General features: G+C 48.0%; 1 protein-coding gene across 2 annotated transcripts; it reads right to left on the bottom strand.

The window, feature by feature from the left end:
- Nucleotides 1-479: 479 nt before the first annotated feature.
- On the bottom strand, nt 480-19,604 carry LOC133374779 (phospholipase A and acyltransferase 3-like). 2 transcript variants are annotated; one of them, XM_061605993.1, is made up of 5 exons: nt 19,555-19,604; nt 15,830-15,915; nt 7,353-7,455; nt 5,504-5,772; nt 480-3,539 (listed from the first exon to the last, which is right to left on the bottom strand). In XM_061605993.1, exons 2-5 carry the CDS (start codon nt 15,884-15,886, stop codon nt 3,438-3,440), a joined length of 531 nt encoding a protein of 176 aa, XP_061461977.1. In that variant the 5' UTR covers nt 15,887-15,915; nt 19,555-19,604; the 3' UTR covers nt 480-3,437. The 2 variants fall into 2 exon arrangements, with proteins under 2 accessions (XP_061461977.1, XP_061461978.1); XM_061605994.1 differs by lacking the exons at nt 15,830-15,915; nt 19,555-19,604 and adding an exon at nt 13,891-14,114.
- Nucleotides 19,605-21,415: the final 1,811 nt, after the last annotated feature.

The following is a 21,415-nucleotide window of genomic DNA, read 5'->3' on the forward strand; positions in this document are numbered from 1 at the left end:
CCTACTGAAATTAATCAACCTAAGATATCTATATCCGTTAACTTCAATGAATCTACGCTGCGACTAACACCGGATCCAACCCCATGTTTTAGAGTTAAGCCCCAGAACTTAACTCTAGGTCTCGGTGAATGCTGGCATAAGCAAAGCTTTGAAGCCACCACCACTCACGCAAAAAAGCAGATGCCCTCACTATACTGTTTCAGACGCTTGCTGGAAATATTTGTTTCATCAAGCCTATCCAGATGCTTGATTCAGTTACATTTATTTTATATGTTTTACTGGATTTGTCTTTTGTTTTTAATAACAGATCTCTATTTGTTTTTAATTAGCTTGTGTATTTTCGTCATGGTTTATATATGATTCAGCACTTGGATAGTTTTGTTGCTGCTGTTGCTGACCAAGCAGTTTATCAGTTTTCTAAATAAATAATCAATCAGCACAACACTGTTTTGTATTCATGGAACTGTTTTACTTGTGTCACTTACAAAACATGGTAAGAACAACGGATGGTGCAAAATGTCCAGTGAAAAGGAACAAAGTCTGTTGCTGTTATACAGTATAGTAATTGGAAGCTTAGATTGCAATGATGGCAATTTATTTGTTTTCATTTTTTGCTGTTATTTCTTTTGAAGATTAAGATCCCTACCACTAATCAACTGATGCTCAAGGTGGCTTAACAGGCTGCAATTATATACAAACCCAAAACTCACACACACAAAATCTACCCGCCTGTCCTTCTCTGGCTGATAGAGAGTTCCTTTCCTTATCCCGGGTCCCAGAGCAAAATGGCATAGGAATAAGGAAGCATGCTCCCTGCAGCTGCTGCTTCTCTGGCCTCCCCCACAGCTGTTCTTCCTGGAAGGCAGGGGGTGCAGCCTTCCAGTGACCCTTGGCCTCCTGGCCAATCACAGAGGTTCCTTTCAGCTCTGCCAGTCCAAGGGCAACAGCCATCCTCTGTTGCAGGGATGGCAGCCTACAGACTAAGGGTCACATGACTCTCGGCTGAATTTCATGCAGATGGCAGAGTGCCAAGGAGGAGGAAATGAGAGAGTGGCAAAGTGGATGGGGAGATGGGAGGACGAGAGGGGGGAAACCCCTCTGTAGGCAATTGATTCAGACCTCTGGAAAGAGCAATTGGGCTCTTCCCAGGCAGCCTGCTGGGAGGGGAGAGAGAAGGGGTTGCTATATCCACTTTGGGCTGTGACACCATCCACTTCAGGCTTCAGCCGCACCCACACCTAGTGTGTGGCCCTTGGCATATTACCCCTGAAGAAAATGTGACCCTCAGAGTGTAGCAGCGGCAGAGGAGGGAAAACTCATCAGGGATTCCAGCCATCCACCCCCGCTGCTACACTCTGAGGGCCACCTCAACCACAAAACTACATTTTGTGCCGGGATATTGCCAGGACCGTTTCTATATGGAGATTTATTTGCTACGATTTATATATTCTTCAATTTATATCCCACTCCTCCACCCGAAGGAGGCCAACACATCAATGGGGAAAAGTTCTACAAATTGTTTAAAACTTTCTAAAAGCCATTTTAAAACTTTCTATAAACATTCTAAAACCTTCTCAGTCAGAGTTCTCAGATGCTGCCGAAGCACAGAAAAAGGGGTCAAAGAATATCTCCCCTTTCAGTTCTTTTGTTTAAAAAAGGCAAGTTTCTAGTCCTCATGACTGTGAATATATCCATAATAGTGTGGGGCCCCGAAGCTGGAGAGGGGGCTGAATAAGATTCCTAGAGTCTGGAATTAGGGACTCAGTGTCCTGAATTAGGCTCCTCATCCACTGCTCGCAAATCCGGCTCGAGTTTCACAAAGCACCAGAAAAGTACAGAATAAATTAGGTAAGCACCCTTGCTTGAGATGCCTACTGAAAACGTTTTTATACCAGCAAGCCTACCCAAGCATATAATTTCATCACTTTTATTTGTTTTTAAAGTTTTGCTCATTGTCTGTGTTTTAACGATAATTATTTATATTTTTTTAATAGTTCTGCGGATATTAGCTTTGTTTCATCTATAATTTTATTGTGTATAACTCTTAGAAAGCTTATACATTTCTCAATAAAATAAAATGCAAAATAAGATACATTACGCAAATATGCTCCATTGCATATTTAGGGTTGTATCCAGCATTAGTCATACTCAGAACAGATCCACCAAAATTAATGGGCATGACTAACTTAAGTCCATTAATTTCCATGGGTCTACTCTGCATAAAACCTAGTTGGATGCAATCCTCAGGCTGCATTTCTTGGCCCAGACTTGTAATTTCAGGGCAGACAACACACAACTCAGCTGTAGTTTTTTATTCTGGTTAGCAAGTAATCCTAGTCTCTCTCTCTCTCTCTCTCTCTCTCTCTCTCTCACACACACACACACACACACACATTCCCCCTTCCCATCTCCTGCCACCACCACCACCCGAAATGAATATTGTTGAAGTCTTCTGGCCAGACCTGGAGACCAATGAAAGGAAAAACCTCTTTTGCAGATTAAAGATTTCATACAGATGCCGAGATATTGGGTTCCTGCCCCTTTAAATCATGGTGAGGCAGATGTTTTTGACAAAATGTGCCTTTTCCCTACCGTCTGGGACTGGACCATGAGAAGCTGAACCTCCCAGAATGAAGAACCCCTGCCCTAATATGGTGCCGTTTTCAATGTTATCTGCACTGCCACGTGGGATTTTATGTGCACTCACCTCTAACATACACATCTCTGTGCACATTATTTGGTTGCAGAACTGCATCACAAAATCCGGAGCAGTGCGAATTTCAAAAGACAGCTGGGTTTCAGTTCGCGTAATGTTGTTGGAAAGCACAAACGGTTCACAGTAGAATCTGAACTGAACCAAATGTCTATTTCCCCCCCCAGTCAGCAATGGGGAGGGGGGAGGAAATAGATCTGTTTGGAGTGCAGGAGGGGTCAGGTTCAGTCTTGGACACCTCCCAGTACAGCTGGGAACTTCTCCATTCTGAAACCTTGGAGAGGTCCACAGCTCAGTGGTAGTGCATCTGCTTGGCATGCAGAAGGGGTCCGGTTCAGTCCCGGTGTCATCTCCAGGGAGGGCAGGTCATGTCCGCTGCCTGAAACCCTGGAGAGCTGCTGCCTGTCCGTATGGACCATACTGGATTAGACCAGACCAATGGTCTGACTTGGTACAAGATGGCTTTCTCGGTTCTACACCTGGGAGGCCGTGGAGACTCGCTCTTTACTTGGGAATCGGGGGAAATCAAGACACCCTCAGCAAGGAGTTAGGAAGAGGAGGCCTCCAAGACTGAGTCCCCAAATGGTAGCAGTCGTTTCACGTGCTTGTTTTCCAAAGAGGTCCTCTCTCAAAGAACACAAAACCTAAAAAAAAAGGGAAGAAAAAAAGGGAGAACAAAACCCACGAGGGCACGGAAGTCTCAGGGTCTCTGTTATTGTTTCTGTTATTGGTTTTGTTGCTTCTTCTTGACCACGATGGCACTGAAGAGTCCCAGGGCGGCCAAACCCAGCCCTGCAATGCCGACCCCCACCAGGGCATCTCGGACCTGCAGGATCAAAGGGAGAGCCGGGTCAGCAAAGCCTGAGGTTCCTCAAAGCAGAGACCTTTAGAACTGGTGGCTGTCCGTGGGGCAGCGCATACATTCCAGGTTTTTGTCCAGACTTTAAAGGAGCTGTCAGAGGTGCTGAAGCCTGTCCCCACAATAGGTTCTGACCCTCGGACAGTGCCTTGAAAGCTCGGACTAAAGCCCGGAGAGGATGTGCTGCCCCACTGGCATCAGAGCTGCCAATGGTTAGAACAGCCCTGCCATGTCAGGCCAAAGGCCCATCTATTCTGGCACCCTGGTTCTCAGATAACCAGATGCCTCTGGGAAGCCAACGAGCAGGGCGTGAAGGCAACAGCACTCCCCTGCTTGTGTTCCCCAACAACTGCTTTTCCAAGGCAATGCTGCCTCTGATCCTGTAGGGGGCACCCAGCCATCATGATTAGTACTTGCTGACAGCCCAATCCTCCTCAAACTTGCATCATCCCCTCTTAAAGCGAAGCTTGTGGCCAGCAGCAAATCTCGTGGTAGCAAATGTCCATATTCACTGTATGAAGAAGCCCTTGCTCTGATCTCTTCTGCATCTTCTTGGGGTCATCCAATGGAGCTGGAGAACACAGGACCATAAGGAGAGCCCTACTGGACCAGGCCAGTGGCCCATCTACTCCAGCATCCTCTTCTCACAGTGCCCAACCAGATGGCTCAATGGGAAGCCCGCAAGCAGGACCTGAGCGCAACAGCAACTCTCCCCATTTGCTATTCTCAGCAACTGGTATTCTGTCTTAGAGGTAAAGCATAGCCTCATCCTTCATTAATTTGTCTATCAGTGGCTATCAGCCCTGATGGCTATGGTCTATCTCCACTGTCAGAGGCCGGATGCTTCTGAATACCAGTTGCTGGTAACCGTAGGAGGGGAGAATGCTCTTGCACTCAGGTCCTGCTTGTGGGTTTCCCGTTCAGGCATCTGGTTGGCCACTGTAAGAACAGATGGGGCCCCCTTCCTCTTGTTTTTTCCCTAAACTAAAACACCACAAATGTTGATTGATTGATTGACTGATTGATTGATTTCCCGCCTGCAAATGTTGTAAACCTTCCACACAGCAGAGTTGCCCCATGCCCTTTTCTGAACCTTTTCCAGCACTAAAATATTCTTTTGGAGGTCAGGCAACCAGAATTTTAAACAAACCATTAGCGGGTTTTTTTTAAAAAAAACTGTCAGTGTTATATGACAGTGGTATTATAACTTACTAGACATATTATGGTCATGGTACCATTATTGTAGACTAGATTGTGGACGTGGGGACCGGGCTGTAGCTCGGTGGCACAGCATCGGTTTTGCATGAAGAGGTCCCCAGGTAGGACTGGGAGAGACCCCTGTTGGAAATGCTGGAGAGACGCTGCCAGTCAGTGCTAGCAATACTAAGCTAGATGGACCAATGGTCTGACTCAGGATCAGGCAGCTTCCTTTGTTTGGGGAAGGGCTGTAGCGCAGTGGAACAGCTTCTGTTTTGCATGCAGAAGGTCCTAGGTTCAAACTTTGGCATCTCCAGGTAGGGCTGGGACAGGCCCATGCCTGAAAGCCTGGAGAGTTGCTGCTAGTCAGAGTAGACAATACTGAACTTTATGGACCAACAGTCTGACTCAGAGTAAGGCAGATCCCTACATTCTGCTTTTTTGGCCAGGCAGAAGTGTGGTCAACCAATCAATCCAATCTTAAGTAAACCACAGATAATAGTACAATAGGGCCCCGCTTATACGGCGGGTTAGGGACCAGGCCCCTGCTGTAAAGCAGAAATCGCCGTAAAGCGGAACCCATAGACTATAATGGGGCCGTCGTGCAAAAATGACGTGAAAATGTCACAAAATGCCACAAAATTGCAAAATCGGCTTTAAAGAGGGGAATTTCCTGCCACCGCGTTAGCGGAACACCGGAAAGCGAAGCTCCGGTAAGCGGGGCAATACTGTACCTGATCGCTCTTGGCCACGCCATAGCGCAGCTCAGTGACAAAGTGTTCACAGTTTTCGCTGGTGACTTTGTACTGCAGCTCCCGGCCCACCATCTCCTCGGCCCGTTGGACAATCTTGGTGATGGGCAGCGGCGGGTACTTGGTGTCGTGCTTGTTGTTCACCTGGTAGCGGTGCTTCCCCGCCACCTCCCGCAGCAACTCCTTCTTCACCAGCGCCTTGTCTGTGAGGGTGGACATGAGGCTGGCACAGCTCGCCCCAGCATATTCGGCTTTGGTACAGAGAAAAAGATAGGACATCATGGAGGGGGGGGGAGGAAAGCTGGGTGCAAAAACCTTTACCCATGCCCCCCCCCCGTCGCTTAGGACTCAAGAGGGCCAACAAAAGCAAAATCGGCCACTTTTGTTCATTCTCTGTTACGGAATTCCCACTTTCATTCATTCTCTGTTATGGAATTCCGCTGCCCCAGTGTGGTGATGGCAATGAAGGCTTCATTTGCATTCTACTGTCATGGGTTTGGGGTTGAGATGGATGATTTCTATGAATCCCTTTCCAGCCTCTGATTTGGAACCCTGCACCTGGAGGCAAGAAATCTGCTCTGCTGGCCAGTTCCCACTTTGTTAGTCTAACAGAGTGGCTAGATGAGTTAATGGGTCTATCAAGTGCCCATTAACTGGGCCAGGGAGATCCTATTGTTATTGAAACTGTAAAGGAGGGGGGGCCCTCTTGGGGCCAGAAGAGAGGCTTGTGTTTTTGGTTAGTCTGAGAAAAGGCTGGGAACTGGAGACAGGCAGAGAGGCTGGCTCCCTGCACAATGGCTCCAGGATGCCTCCTGTAAACCTGATTGGACTGCTGATGCCTTGAACACCTCCATTTTAAGCTCAGGTGAAAGTGTGTAAATAAATAAACCATATTTCATAAAGACACCACAGTCTCCGCTGACCTTCTTTCCAAGCAAACCAAACCCCTGGGTAAGTGCAGGGACCCCTGGAGATCTCTCACTGCTCAGAGATTGGGGTGGCACGCCACAATACGTTTAGAGCTGTATCATGCCACTTTAAACAGTTATGGCTTCCCCCCAAAGAATCCTGGGAAATGTAATTTGTGATGGGTGCGGAGAGTTGTTAGAGGACCCCTCTTTCCCCTCACAGAGCAACAATTCTCTGGTCACATCCATCCAGCGATCATACCCGCACCATACTTCAAAAGCACTCTTATACCACTTTAACCATCATGGCTTCTGTAGTGGGTTGGTAAGGTTGCTGGGAACGGTAGTTTATTCCCGCACGGAGCTACAGTTCCCAGCACCCTTACCAGCCCACAGTTCCCAGGATTCTTGGAGGGAGGCCATGCACATCAAATGCGCTTTAAATGCGTGGTTGCGGATCAGGTGACCGCTCACAAACCCCTTCGGCCTCCTCAAAAGGAAGGGCAGGACAACGGAAGCGCCACCCAGGGAGATTTCAGTGACATTTTTTTCTCTCTGGACATTCTCAAATGGGATTTCTTTTATCATTAATGGACACAGAATGGTTGCGGGGAGGGGGAAATGTGGAATAAGTTTTTGGCACGAGGCCGATTTCAGTGTAGGCGGTGACCTAATAAAATCCTGAAAACCCCATACATGCACACTCCTCTGGCTCTCAGCCGATGAAGGTTAGAGTTGCCAAGGTCTTTGCTGGCCCCTGATCTTGTGCCTCAAACAGCAGATTGAATGGCAGAGAGGAGCAAGGCGCTCTCTCTCTCTCTCTCTCTAGGCTGTAAAAGGTTCTGAAGATCAAGCAGCGCTTAAAACACACAGGGGCAGGCCGCCTTTTCTTTTTTCCTGGGTTGGCTGGCAGATCTCCTTACTTGGTGGAGCCAGATGGATCACGTAGCCATTTCCCACGTAGATGGCCCAGTGCTGGTAGCCAAAGCGGAAGATTTCAATCAAGTCTCCGAGCTGAAGGTCATCCTGAGAGTAAAAGAGATTGGGCGGGAAGCATTACTCATCTACATTCAACAGAAATTTGAAAAAGGAAGTTGAAAAGAAAACACTTCAGACTAGGAAACGGGTGCTGCTAGAGGTGGGGCCACGACTACAGAACCTGGATTTTTTTTTCCTAAGTGCTCCAAGCATATTTTTAGGACCCACTCTATTTTTTGCGACGTGATTTTAGGCTGGTTTTAACTGGTTTTGATGATGCATTTTAAAGCTGTTGTGACCCACCCTGGGACCTTGGGTGAAGGCAGTAGTAATAGTAGCAGGAGTTCAACAAACCTTGTAAGTAGAGACCATAACCCAGTCTGCATCTGTGTTGGAATTGGTTTTTTAATAGGCTTTAAAACTTTTTTTAAAAGATGTTTTTAAAGCTTTTTTTTAAGTGTTTTTAAAGATGTTTTAATATATTTTGAAGTCTATTTTTATGATGTTTTCAAGTGTTTTTAGTGCTTTTGTTTACTGCCCTGGGCTTCTGCTGGGAGGAAGAGCTTTGATTTGGATTCCTGCATTGAGCAGGGGGGTGGACTCGATGGCCTTATAGACCCCTTCCAACTCCACTATTCTATGATTCTATGATATAAATCTAATAAACAAACAAACAGACAAATAATAGTAGTGGTGGTGTCCTGGCTCCTGCCCCACACTTGACAACAAGAGGCATTTCCTTGCCCTTGTAGAAGTCAGCGAGGATGAGGAGCAGGATGGAGGCAACCAGAGGTGTCATTGTCTGGGGTCACGGGGAGTCATGGACCTCTTACTTTTTTGGGAGCAGGGTCCCAGCAGGGTCCCCATGTACAAGCCAATCAGCATGAAAGGGGTGCGTGTTAGCCACTGAGAAGAGTCCTCTCCCTTGGCAAACAGCATGCTCCCTTGTCCTTTTACCCCTGTTGGAGCCAATCAGAGTGAAAGGAGGTGGGTCAGCCATTGAGAAGACTCTTCACAATCTCTAACACATACTTCCCCCCCCTTCACACCGATTGGGAGCCAGGGTCAGAGGCGAGCTTCATGGCAAACGCTTTGGTCTCCCAAATCGTACTCCCGCACTTGGCTTCATTTCAGACGTCTGAAAGTCAAAACCTTTCTGGCAACCTTTCGGCCCCAGAAAGAGAAAGAGAGGTTGGGGGGAGGGGGGAGCCTAGGTGCCCAGCAGTTTTATTCTGGTCCTATAATTCTGTAATTGCACAAGAGAAGGTGTATCCTGGGGATGTGACTGTGAGAGGGCATGGTGTGACTATCGTGAAGGGACGCTGCACTTCTGAATTTGCCACTACACTACTGGAGGCAAGAGTAGACTCAGTTGTCAGTGCCTGCCATTGGCGCTGGCTCTGCCTCCTGGCTCTCTGCCTTCCACCCCACCAGTCCCAACACGTACCAGCCAGCATTGCTTTTTGCAACTGCAAATGTCATGCAGACTTTCCTCTATGGGCCCCACGCTCCGAATCTTTTAAATACCTAGCAACACCCCTGCTAGGAAATTTTGAAGGAGGAAAAAAAAAACATACTCACAGAGTCCTCAAACAAAGCTAAAATCTGAGCCAACGACTCACAGGACAGCTCGTAATGTGGAAAGGGCATTCCAGAGCAAAGGCAAACGCGGCCCTCCGGAAGAGGGCACAGCCTGCTTTGGGGTCCGATGGGAGGCCAGCTGGCATCCCCTTGTTTCTCTTTGTCTTTTTAATTCTATCATCCTATTGTACGTAGTCTTTCGTTTTTTATTTTTCTAAAAAAAAACCACACACCCCGGTTTCATCTGTATCGTGTTTGTCTGCATTCGTTTAACGCCTTGTTATTGTGAGCGACCCTGAATGCCCTTGATGGGTTTTGGGGAGGGTATGCATTTTTAAAACAAACAAGCAAAGCACTGATGGACAAATGCAGAAATATATTGAATATTTTCTTTTGCCTCCCAATTCTGCTTCTGTGGCGAGTGCACAATGGAAAGTACTGTCCATTTATTGGGGCGGAGGGGGGGAAGAAGCTCAATAATGCAGCACTGTTAAGTTTCTCCATCAGTTTCTGGAGGGCTATTTTTCACTCCCAGTCAACCTTTCAAATTGTTGATTATTTCTTAGCCAAATCCATACAAGGGCATTAACAGATCAGGTGCTGGATTTTGGTGAGACGCAGCCAGCATATTTTTAGATGCTTGCACAATCGATTGCAGATTGGATGTAGGAGGGTCATTCATTTCCTGCTGACACTTCGTTTTAAAAGGGTTGTGTGGATGGCTTGTTTTATGTCTTTGCACAGCTGCCGTCTTTGTTTACAATGTGCAACCTGCAAATTTGTACAGCGTTGTTTGTTACAGATTATTCCCACGAAACAAACTCTCTCTCTAAAGGGATAAACAAACAGCATATCCTTTCTGCTGGTTACATTCTAGTACACGCATGCGCCCACGCGCCATGCACACATGCACCAACCCTGAAGGCAGTGGAGGTTGGTCCATTGGGGCGAATGGGACACTGCCCCACCAACCTCAGTCAGCCCCCATCTGCCTGCCTTATTGCTTGCATCCAATCCAGGGGGTGGCCCTGCCTGTCACCTTCCTCCTCCTCAGTCTCAGGGTTGCCCTTGTAGAACTCAGGAGGGAGGAGGAGGATGGGGACAAAACTAGAATTCATTGGCTCTGCCTCTCATTGGCTCTGGTGCCCCCTACTGTTGGGCTCCCTGCCTTCCGCCCTACCAGTCCCAATCGGCATCTACCACCATTGCCTGAAGGGCTACTTGTTTGTGAAACTGATAGATCAGCATCAGAACAGGAGCGGTACCATCAGGGCAGGTCTCTGACAGCAAATATCTAGGACCCCACTCAACTGAACGACCATGAGAGTCCCCAAAGGCAGTAGGCCTGGTGGCTCACCGCATTTTGAAATGAAGCAATGCATTACCAGAGAGGAGGTCAGGTATCCTGCTCCCCTGGTGCATTCACTATAGCTGCCCAATTTCCCTGCTTTTTAAAGTTTGATAGAAATATCTGTGGGCTATAGGTATGTTCTTAAACCGCAAGGTTTTTTGCCTGCTAGTGAATTATCATCTAAAGTGAGTGGGAGCAAGACCATCCCATTCTAAATGTACCCGAGTGCACCACTGCAAAACAGGCCCAGGGTTTGAGAGTTACAGGTCACATCTACACCATAAAAGCTTAAGAACATAAGAAGAGTCTGCTGGACCAGGTCAATGGCCCATCTAGCCCAGTGTCCTTTTCTCACAGTGGTCAACCAGATGCCCATTGGAAAGCTGTAGTTTGTTAAGGGGTGCTGAGAGTTGTCAGGAGACCTTTCTTCCCATCACAGAGCTACAATTCCCAGAGCAGTTTAACAATCAATCCCTCTTCCTGGGACACTCTGGGAATTGGAGCTCTGTGAGGGGATTCTTTGGGGGAAGCCATGACTGTTTAAATTTATATGATACTGCTTGAAATGGAAGGTGGAGATGGGGCCTTGGGTAGTTGCCATCCAGGAGCCTGTTTGCTTCAGAGATGATCGGTGGCTTTCCTTCACTGGAGATATTTAAAAAGAGGCTGGACAGCCATGGTTGCAAGATTCTGCACTGCAGATGCTTCAGGGGGTCGGACTAGATGACCTCTAGAGTTACTTCCAACTCTATAATTCTGTGCTTCCTGCTCAGCTCCTGCTCCTGGTACATGGGGCTCCAGGGGGGCTGCTTCTGACTGTTGATCTCTCCGTATGATGGGATCTTCCACACATCCGATACCCCTTGGAGACCCCATCAAACCCCTCTGTCCTTGCAGACTCCGCACACTCTCTGTCATCCTATTTAGGCACATAGGAAACTGTGTTATACCGAGCCAGACCATTGGTCCATCTAGCTCAGTATTGTCTAAACAGACTAGCAGCGGCTCTCTCCAGGATCTCAGATGAAGAGTCGCTCCCAGCCCTACATGGGAGATGCCGGGGACTGAAGCTGTGACCTTCCATATACCTCCCGGGCCTTCTGCACCTTCAAACACATGAGGCATCTTGATTACAAAATCTCTGCTAACAGAGCAAACCATTGCAGGCGCTTCTTAGGACTCATCCAAACTGAGCAGGATAATCCATGTTTTTCATATCCAGTTTGCCATCTGACAGTCCTCACTGTCTTTTTCTCCAATTTAAAAAATACGTGCTTTTTGTGCCCACACATGCAGCGGTAAGATCCGTACATCCTTTTCGCTTTTTCCAAGCCCCGCCTGTAAAACCACCCCCATCAGCCAATTGGTTCACAAAAAAATGACGCGTGCTCCCCCCCCTTTGCAACGCACAATCTCGCGCATGCACCTGAACGTTAGAGCGCAAAAGTTTGAATTTCCCTGTGGCTGTAAAGGAGTTCCTTGCTGCTTGCTACTTACAGGGGTGTGGGGCAATCAGTTAGCACCTTCGGCTGTTAACTGAAAGGTTGGCGGTTCAAGCCCACACAAAGACAATTCATGTTTCCTTCTGTTATTACCCATCACAATTATACCTCATTTTATCTGGGTTAGAACCAATCGGGGAGCAGGGGAGGGGACGTGAAGGGACAAAACTGCTGGCTCCCTTCTTTTTGCGCTGGAAAGCCGGACTCGGCTGCCTTCCAAAAGCAGTTCCTGCAGGAGGGGCCCCCCGAGGGGGGTTCCTGCTCCCTGCCCTTCCATTTTTGAGAACACCTTGTCACAACCACTACCACCCCTCCCTCCCATTTACCTGCGTTTCTGGAGAAATAAGTGGAATTGTCAGCCCTGTGTATCTCCAGAAACGTTAATATGTATAAAGGTAGAAAAGCATACAGCCCCTTTTGCGCCATACCGCAAATGCAAGCGAACAAAAATACAGGAAGAGACTACACTGCTCAAGGAGGGCCCCCCAAAGGGGGGTTCCTGCTCCCTGCCCTTCCATTTACGTTTCTTTTATTAGACGGAAAACCGGAAAGCGTGGCTGCCTTCCAAAAGCAGCTCCTCGAGGAGGGGCCCCCAGAGGGGGGTTCCTGCTCCCTGCCCTTTCATTTACGTTTCTTTTATTAGACGGAAAACCGGAAAGCCTGGCTGCCTTCCAAAAGCAGCTCCTCGAGGAGGGGCCCCCAGAGGGGGGTTCCTGCTCCCTGCTTTTCTACCTTTATACATATTAAGAGCATCTGCCTTGCATGCAAACGGTCCCAAATTCAGTCTACGGCATCTCCAGGATGGGCTTCAGCACAGCGGGGCTGTTTGCCCGCATTCCCTGCCGGATCCAAGAGCGGCTCCCTGCACCAACCAGCCACACTTCAGTGAGACCAGCCAGGAAAGGGGGGCTTTATACACAACCACAATTGCAGATCTCACCCAGAGCGGCTGCCCAATTTGCAGGCTGGCTAAAAATAAACTTGGGATTTTGCATCTGTGCAGTAGTTGCAGAGGCCCCCCCAACACCCCACCATTGCGATGATTGGTTCAATTTTCCCAGGCTTCTCCCCCCAATACCCCCAATATCCGCGCACATGTCCAAAACTGCAGATACGTGATTGGCTGAAATGAGGAGAAGGGGCACGGGGAAACGCCCAATAACTGTCCATCAGCTGTAAAGTCTGCCGTATTGCGTCCTAGCTGCTGAAGGCACAGCGGATGATTCCCCATTTTAAAAGGCAAATCGCATTTTTTGCGGTACTGCCAGGAGCGGGTTTAACCCGTGAAAAAGCGCAACAGCGCGTGAGGTCATATGGACGACCGAAAAATAATGAAAACACAAAGCAATCGTGTATCACATTTTGCAGTCATCTAGATGAGCCCTCAGTTCACATTTCAAGCCAAATCTATCAAATCCGCACTTTCCAAAAGAACACGAGAACTGGAACACGGCTATCCTTCGAAAATCACACTTGTCTGAATTTTGCAGGGCAATTCTGCAACCAGAAAAATATCGACAAAAAAGGTGTATATTTGGGGAATGTGTGTACAAAAATGAACACATGAGATCCTTCTGTCCCTATTTCCAAACAGGGAAAGAACATCGAGTCCTGAAGTTCTCCATTGCAGAACCTCAGCTGGGGAGGCTCAAGAAGGAAAGAGAAACTAACCCTTCACCGGAACACCGAAAGCCACGCGACACAAATGGGCAAAGGTCATTGTTTCACACAGGGAGGCGCCCTTGTGGAAGGAATTTACTGGAGGAGTCTAGGGGCCCCCACTAGGCAGAACGAGCATGTATAAACAAAAGAATTCCAGCAGAGATGCAGCCTGGGAAAGATCCAGGAGAGTAATGAAGTCGTACACTTTATCATAAAAGAAGGGGTGGTTGCTGCAAGCACCACAGAGTCCACGGTCTGTCATCGTCCAGGTGCCCACCTGTTCTCTCCAGATAGAGCCAGAAATAACAGATCACTTCTGCTCTGCATCCGAACTCTCAATTACCTTAAAATAACACTCCAGCCCACATATCCATCCCACTCACTTACTCCGTCAAATCCCACCATCACACCGCGCATTGCCATGTTCACTTGCCACTGTTGTTTTCTCCTCCTGGTCACCGATGTAAGAATTTCACACACACACAAGAAAACCCCAGTAGCAAAAGGCTGGAAAGTTTGGTAGAACAAAGGCAGAAACGATCCCAATCCCTGCCTGGGGTTTTAACAAACAGCTGTGAGCAACTAAGGATGGAAAATGTAACTAAGGGCAGGAAACTTTGCTCCCAAGGGGCCACGTCAAAAGAACAACACAGTCCAGTAAGGGAACATCTCCAAATTCCTAATTGCTTATAACAGATTACCCATGAGGAAGAAAGGATCTTTTTAATAATAATAAAAAAAAAACAGTGGTGCCATCAGAGCAGAGCTTGGAAAAGTTACTTTTTTGAACTACAACTCCCATCAGCCCCAGCCAGCATGGGCACTGAATTGGGCTGATGGGAGTTGTAGTTTTAAAAAGTAACTTTTCCAAGCTCTGCATCAGAGTAGGACTTTCAGGCAGAAGGCCAGGGCCCAACTGAGCAGAGGAAGCAGGAAGGGCCTCCGAGAGCCTAAAATGACCTGAGTGCACCACTGCTAAAAATCAAGTTTTCCTGGGGAACACAACCAAGTCAAATGTGAATTTATGACAATGTGCATGTCATCCACAATGCCGAGCAATTACTGCAGCCAACTAACTGGGAGGGGGGGGCAGCGAAGGGAGCCTGGGTTCCTTTTGTGTCGTTCAAGCTTCATCTTCAGAAAACAAAAGGCAAACTTTTTTATAGCACGGAGATTATCAGCAGGATGTTCTGCTCACGTCTGCAGCAAAGCCTTCCATTTAAAGCGCAGGAGCATGCTGGCAAGGAAATCCCAGCCAACTGCTAGGGTTGCCAACTTTTCAATCAGACCCTGCTCCTCTGCCTTTAAACTGCCCCTATTTGCCAGAGACACACCCTATTTTCTGGTTCCTGGCTGTATACGCACCATACATTTAAAGCACATTTAAAGCATATGACTTTCCCCAAAGAATCCTGCGAAGTGTAGTTTGTTGTTAAGGGTGCTGGGAACTGTCGCCGACTTCTCAGAGCAGTGAGAACTTGCAGGGGCGCAACTCTTACGCAGGCACGGTTTCCTTTGGAAGAGATTCACTGGAGGCTTGTAGCATTTGGAAATATTTGCATTTATTTGCAAATATACAGGTTGAGCACAGGGGGACGCTTAGGTCAATCACTCCAGCGGACAACCAAAGCCCACCACTCCCACATCACATCTCTGAGACAGCCAGCAACCTAAGATGTTTTTACAGAGCCAAAAATATCCAGCTGCCTTCATCTCTGAGCTGTTCCCAAAACGGCTATCTCTCTTCCAATGCAGACACCTAGATCACATGACAGGAAGCTGCCTTAGCAAGTCAGAGGTAACTGGCAGTGGTTTTCTAAGGTTCAGAAAGCGGACACTCCCAGCTCTGCTGGAGATGCCAGGGGAAAAGGCTCATCCCCCCTGCCTGAATCCTGGGAACAGTATTTTACCTTTCAAGGACCTGCAATTCTTAGCACCCTTAACAAACTACAGTTCCCAGGATTCTTTGGAGGAAACCATGTGCTTTAAATGCACCGTGTGGATGTGACCTTTATTTCCCACAATGCTCTGTAGTGCCCCTACGGAGCCTACGGAGGCTCGCAAACCCAGCGACCTGCATTTTTTAAATTTTATTTTTGTATTGCCTTCCAAAAAAAGCCCAAGGTGACATCCACCAAATAAACCTGATGTGGAGGGCCTGGGACAGGTGCAAGTGCTGTTAGCCACTGCTAGGACACTGGGGCCCTGTCAGCTGCCCTACAAAGCCAGGTGCTGACGCCAGGCTGGAATAAAATAAATAAACCTTCTCCCATTGCTACCACTGGCCCGTTTACCCAGAAGGCATTTAATAGTCTTGGTGACTTACCAGATTGGGAGACTTTGGTCTGGCAAATTTATGGTTGTTCTTTCTTTTGACTTCCATGTTTGCATGTGCAACCGCTGAGGTGGAACCTGCAACATCAAAACCGACAGTTACTATTAATGCTCGTTAAGACAGGCCTGTTAGCACGCCAAGGGAGTTTGGCTCAGGGATTAACTTCCCTTTGACTTATTAGGTAGGTCCTTGACCTACTTGGTCAATACGATTCAGCAATACTACACATAAGAAGGATCTTTGTATTGTTGTGGTTCAATAGCTGAATATGAGCCAATAGTGTTACGTGGTTGCAAAAAAAGGCAAGTGTTATTTAAGGCTGCATTAATAGAAGTATAGTTTCCAAATCATGTGAAGTACTATTTCTCCTCTATTCAGCACGGGTTAGGCCTCAACTTGAATACTGTGTCCAGTTCTGGACACTGCAATTTAAGAAGGATGCAGACAAACTGGAGCAGGTTCAGAGGAGGGCAACAAGGATTATCAGAGGACTTGAAAGAAAACCCTATGAGGAGAGATTGAGAGCACTGGGCATGTTTAGCCTTGAGAAGACTGAGGGGAGATATGATAGCACTCTTCAAGTGCTTGAAAGGTTGTCACTCAAAGGAGGGCGAAGATCTCTTCTCGATCATCGCAGAGTGCAGGACATGGAATAATGGGCTCAAGTTACAGGAAGCCAGATATTGGCTGAACATCAGGAAAAAATTCCTAACTGTTAGAATGGTACGACAATGGAACCAATGACCTATGGAGGTGGAGGGCTCTCCTACACTGGAGGCCTTCAAGAGGCAACTGGGCAACCACCTGTCAGGGATGCTTTAAGTTGGATTCCTGCATCGAGCAGGGGGTTGGACTCGCTGGCCTTACAGGCCTCTTCCAACTCTATTGTTCTATGATTCTATGACCTGCAGATAGTGTAATGTTCTGTTGTGGGTGCTGAGTAAGGAGGAACAGAACACTCTACTGTGTTTGGCACTCTTATATAACACGATTATCACCAGCGTCAGCTAGTGGCATTAACTGTAACTGCACTTACTTTACAACTGCCAGATCCCATATACAGTATTACAAAACGGGGGTAGGTTTCTTGAAATGGAGGAAGGGACTGTTAGTCCGCTGCCTGCGGGAAACCTGATATCATGCAGGGATGGGGAAGCTGTGGCCTTCCAGATATTGTTGGACTACAACTCCCATCATCCCTGACCATTGGCCATGCTGGCTGGGGCTGATCGGAGTCAAAACCCAGCTCCACCTGGAGGGCCCACAGGCTCCCGCATCCCTGGATCTGAGTTTGCAGCTCACTGTATAAGAAGAAGAATGGTGTGCAAAATGAAACTGAAATTTAAAAGCTCTAATTATTGTTGTTATTGTCGTTAACAACAACAACAACAATAATAATAATAATAATAATAATGCATTGCACCTCCAGCTTAGTTAGTTAGAAGTAGGTATGCCTTTCCTACCTACTATGCATATCTATAAATAAAGTAGCTTTTCTTATTTTACTAAGTCTTAAGTCGCAGTGATTTAAATGCAAGCTAAAAGCCTGCTTCATTGATAAATACACACAATGGCACACACGCAGCTCAGACACTGAGTATCTCTGCATATTTCCATAACAGTAAAAGCATATAAAAGGAAATAATCCAAAAATTCAAAATCTCCCCCCAGCCCTGGTCATCAGATCTATCATTTGATGAGTGGTCAATGAACCTCACCCCACCCGATCTTCATGGATCAGCTAAAAGGGAACTGTACGCATGTCACATCCACACCATCTATTTAAAGCACATGGCTTCTCTCAAAGAGTCCTGGAGTTTACCCCTCACAGAGCTATAATTCCCAGCACCTTTTACAAACTACAGTTCCTAGGATTCTTGGACAGAGGAGAGGAACCATAAGTGTTAAAGGGCTATGAGTGCTTTAAAAGTATCATTTGGATGTGAACTCTGGAAGGTTTTATTTGCCTTCTTTCAGATGTTAAACATTTTTTAAGGTTTCTTTTGTTTTTTGCATGTGGCTGAGCTTGATTGCTGGAGCTCTCCATTCCATAAACTCTCCATTCCATAAGCTCTCCATTCCAAAAGCTCTCTGCTTTGATGATAACTAGTGATCCAGGTGGGCAGGTGTCAGGCTACCCTACCTTTGAAGAAAGAAGTCTGGCGAAGTAGCTTCTTGCTTCTTCTCAACCCGGTAACTCCCAGCTTAAATGTGCCTGAGGGGACCTTGGTGGGCACTCCTGGTTGGTCTCCTTTGGCTTTCGCGTGGGGTGTGTGGAGTGGGCATCCTGGCTTCCCCACCATCAGGGTCTTCGACGTTCTTGCCAGTCGCTTCTCGTACAAACAAGGAGGTTGGGGGACACAGCCCCCAAAGCCTTTGGGGATGGTCCCCCTGGAACGGTTGGCCTTCCCCATTGCGGTATCTTCTGGATTTTTCACTCGCCCTTTCTCCACTTCCTCCCCGCAGCACACTCTCTTCCATACTAGGTTCAAACCCTTCCGAGTGTAGACGGCAGGTTCCTTGTTCAACGGGAATTCTTTTAGACTGGACGCGGAAGGTCCCTTAGGGACCTGTGTCACTCGCTCATGTTCAGTTTTTGCCAAATTGTGGAGTGGAGGTGGTGACGGAAGCACATTTTTCTCACGCGGCTTGGGCTTGAGGGGGACTGAGGCCACAGCCTCTGCTGGGCAGCCCCCCCCTTGGGCTGGTAGCGTCTTTGGCTTCTGGGCAGCCTTTTGGCAGGACCCCCTCTCACAGATCCACAAAAAAATTTCAGACATATCGCTGGCCTGATTGGTTTTTCCCTTCTTCCTGGGCAGCAGCTCAAGATGTCTTTTGAGGGCCAGAAGAATTGTGACAACCTGGTAACCGCCGACAACAGGCCTAGTAAGGAGCAACAGTGACTCCATTTTGCTTGGGGCTTCTGATTGGACTATTATGCCACATTTAGAATCACAATCACAATCAGGTGGGATGGGTCACCCTTGGCTTACCCAAGAAATGGAGAGATCCACCAAACGGGGATGCACTTTTTATGCTTCCACTTTTTCAGACTTACACAGGGCCAGCAGCAGGCTGAACACCTGGGCCGTTGAACACCAGACTGATTGGACCCCAGTCGTCATGCTCTCCAACACTACCTCCCAAAGCTGGCAGCATGGGCCTAAAAAGGTCTGCCCGCCCCACCTCCAGCATCACCGTGCATCAGCATGCTGCATGCACATGCCTGCCATCACCCAAGATGGCGGTGGGAGTGCCAGCCTCTTAGGGACACCCCCGCCACCATCTTGGGTGATGGCAGGCATGTGTGCACAGCACACTGATGCAGGAGGTAGGTGGGGCGGGTGGGCCTATTTCAGCATGCGCTGCCTGCATCGCTGTGTGCAGTGCCCCTTCTCCGCAATCTGGGTGTGAATTGCCCGTGACCTGATGCCAGCACGGATCAGGGAGCAGGACCTCCATCCTCCCAGCCTAAGAAGGAACCCTTCTGGGCCATGGGCCCTCGGCCAGTGCCTGACCTGGCCATCCACTGTCACCAGGCCTGGAGTTACATGTGGTTATTGCTCAGGGATCACTCGGTTGGCTAGCTCCCCATGTAAAACTGGGATGGAGAGCCTTAGGCCCGGGGGCCAAATGTGGCCCTCCAGGCCTCTCTATCTGGCCCTTGGCAGTGTCTCCAGGCCACATAGCTTCTCGAGCCACAGTCGTCACCTCACCTGCTTGGCTTCCTCCTCAAGTGTGGTTGCCTGGCTGGACTGTGTCCTTGAACTCCGATAATACCTCTTGCTTGTCTGGAAGGAGGACAGAGGGGGTGAGCGAGTGTGAAAACAACAGCCTACTATTCAAATGGCAAAATTCACATTGGTTGCTCCGCCCACTTTTGCATCTGGTGCCACCCACTACTGGCCAGAGGCAAAACCCATCTAATTCTAGTCCCCATCCTCCTCCCTGTTGAGTTCTGGAATGGTAACACTGACCGCATCCGCATCATACATTTATTCCACTATTGTTCCACTTTAAACAGCCATGGCTTCCCCATCCCCACCCCAAAGAATCCTGGGAAGTGTAGTTTTTTAAGGGTGATGAGCAGCGCTTGGAAGATGACTTTTTAAAAGTAATAAATTGCAATTACTGTTCCATGGCCCCATACAGTAATAAATTACCAGTACAGTTGCAATTGCTCTAAAAGGACCTGATTACTTTACCGTTACTCAAAAGTAATCACTACAGCTACAGTAGGGCCCCACTCATATGGTGGGTTACATTCCGGACCCCCCCCAAAAAGCAAAAGCAACCGAAAAGCAGAACTCATTGAACAGAATGGCGCTCAACGAAAGCCGCTGTAAAAGCGGACAAGCGCCTTATGAGTGGGTCTTCAGTCTAATTGCGCCTAATTGAGACTGCCGCATTAGCGAAGCACCATAAAGCAAAGCGCCGTAAAGCAGGGCTCTACTGTACATTTCAGTTATTTTTTTAAAAATGGAGTACCTACAAGGTCCTGGCCTTAGAAGTGGCACATCTAAACAGCCTAAAACAACATTAAAAATAAACACACGCAGAGGGTAGTAGAATTTTTTTTTATCCATAAGATTAACAGAATTGGCACAACAGAACCTCACATCCACCACCACCACCCAGCAACAATGAAACCCCCAGAACACATATATCTTTTCACTTGAAATCAATTTTTACACTTGAAATGCTGCTTTTACAATACATTTCTGTTATGTCCCAAAGGAACCAGATGCTCAAAGAGCACGTCAGACAAGGCATGTCCTTTTACAGTCACTACGTTGCCACTGGTACTGAACAGGCGTCCTACTGCGGCACTGTAAGACATGCCTGCGTTGTGCTGCAAAAAACACCACAGCATATGTAGAAAGCCATGGAGCCACGGAAAGCCTCAGGAGGGGAGAGTGTTCTTGCACTCGGGTCCTGCTTGCGGGCTTCCCCCAGGCACGTGGTTGGCCACTGTGAGAACAGGATGCTGGACTAGGTGGGCCACTGGCCTGATCCAGCAGGCTCTTCTTATGTTCTTATGATACCACTTCCCTACTGGGAGACCTCTGATCCCTCAAGAATTCCTCATCAGCAATGGCCACTGCTGACTTCTTGCCCTGGGGCCGAATATTGAGGAAGTTATTTTCCAAGTCTTCTCCTTCCTGGTCTTTGTCTGAAGACTGATCGCTGTCCTCATTAAGGGCACCCATCTTTATTTCAGCTCCCAACAAGTCTTCCATTTCATATCGAAGAAAGAGAGAGGACGTGTTAACACACATACGTTAGGAAACCACCATATGCTCTTGATTTCCTGATGCTTGGCATGTCCCCTGATTCTGGGTCCAACTGTCAGCCTGAGCCTGTGGGTGCTGACAAGGAAGGTAGGAAGGTGACCAAGTCACCCCACTCAAGGGGCAGCACACCAGGCCCTTAAGGGTTACCTGCAGCATCCAAGGCTGCGATGAGGAGCCACAGGAAGAAAAGGTCCAGCCCCTGCCTACCCCATCAAGCCCCGCCTCCCATGAGACAACATCTCTCTTGGAGTAATCCATCCAAAGGGCTCCCCTAATGTTCTTA

This window comes from Rhineura floridana, chromosome 22, assembly GCF_030035675.1.
Source record: "Rhineura floridana isolate rRhiFlo1 chromosome 22, rRhiFlo1.hap2, whole genome shotgun sequence".
Classification (NCBI taxonomy): domain Eukaryota; kingdom Metazoa; phylum Chordata; class Lepidosauria; order Squamata; family Rhineuridae; genus Rhineura; species Rhineura floridana.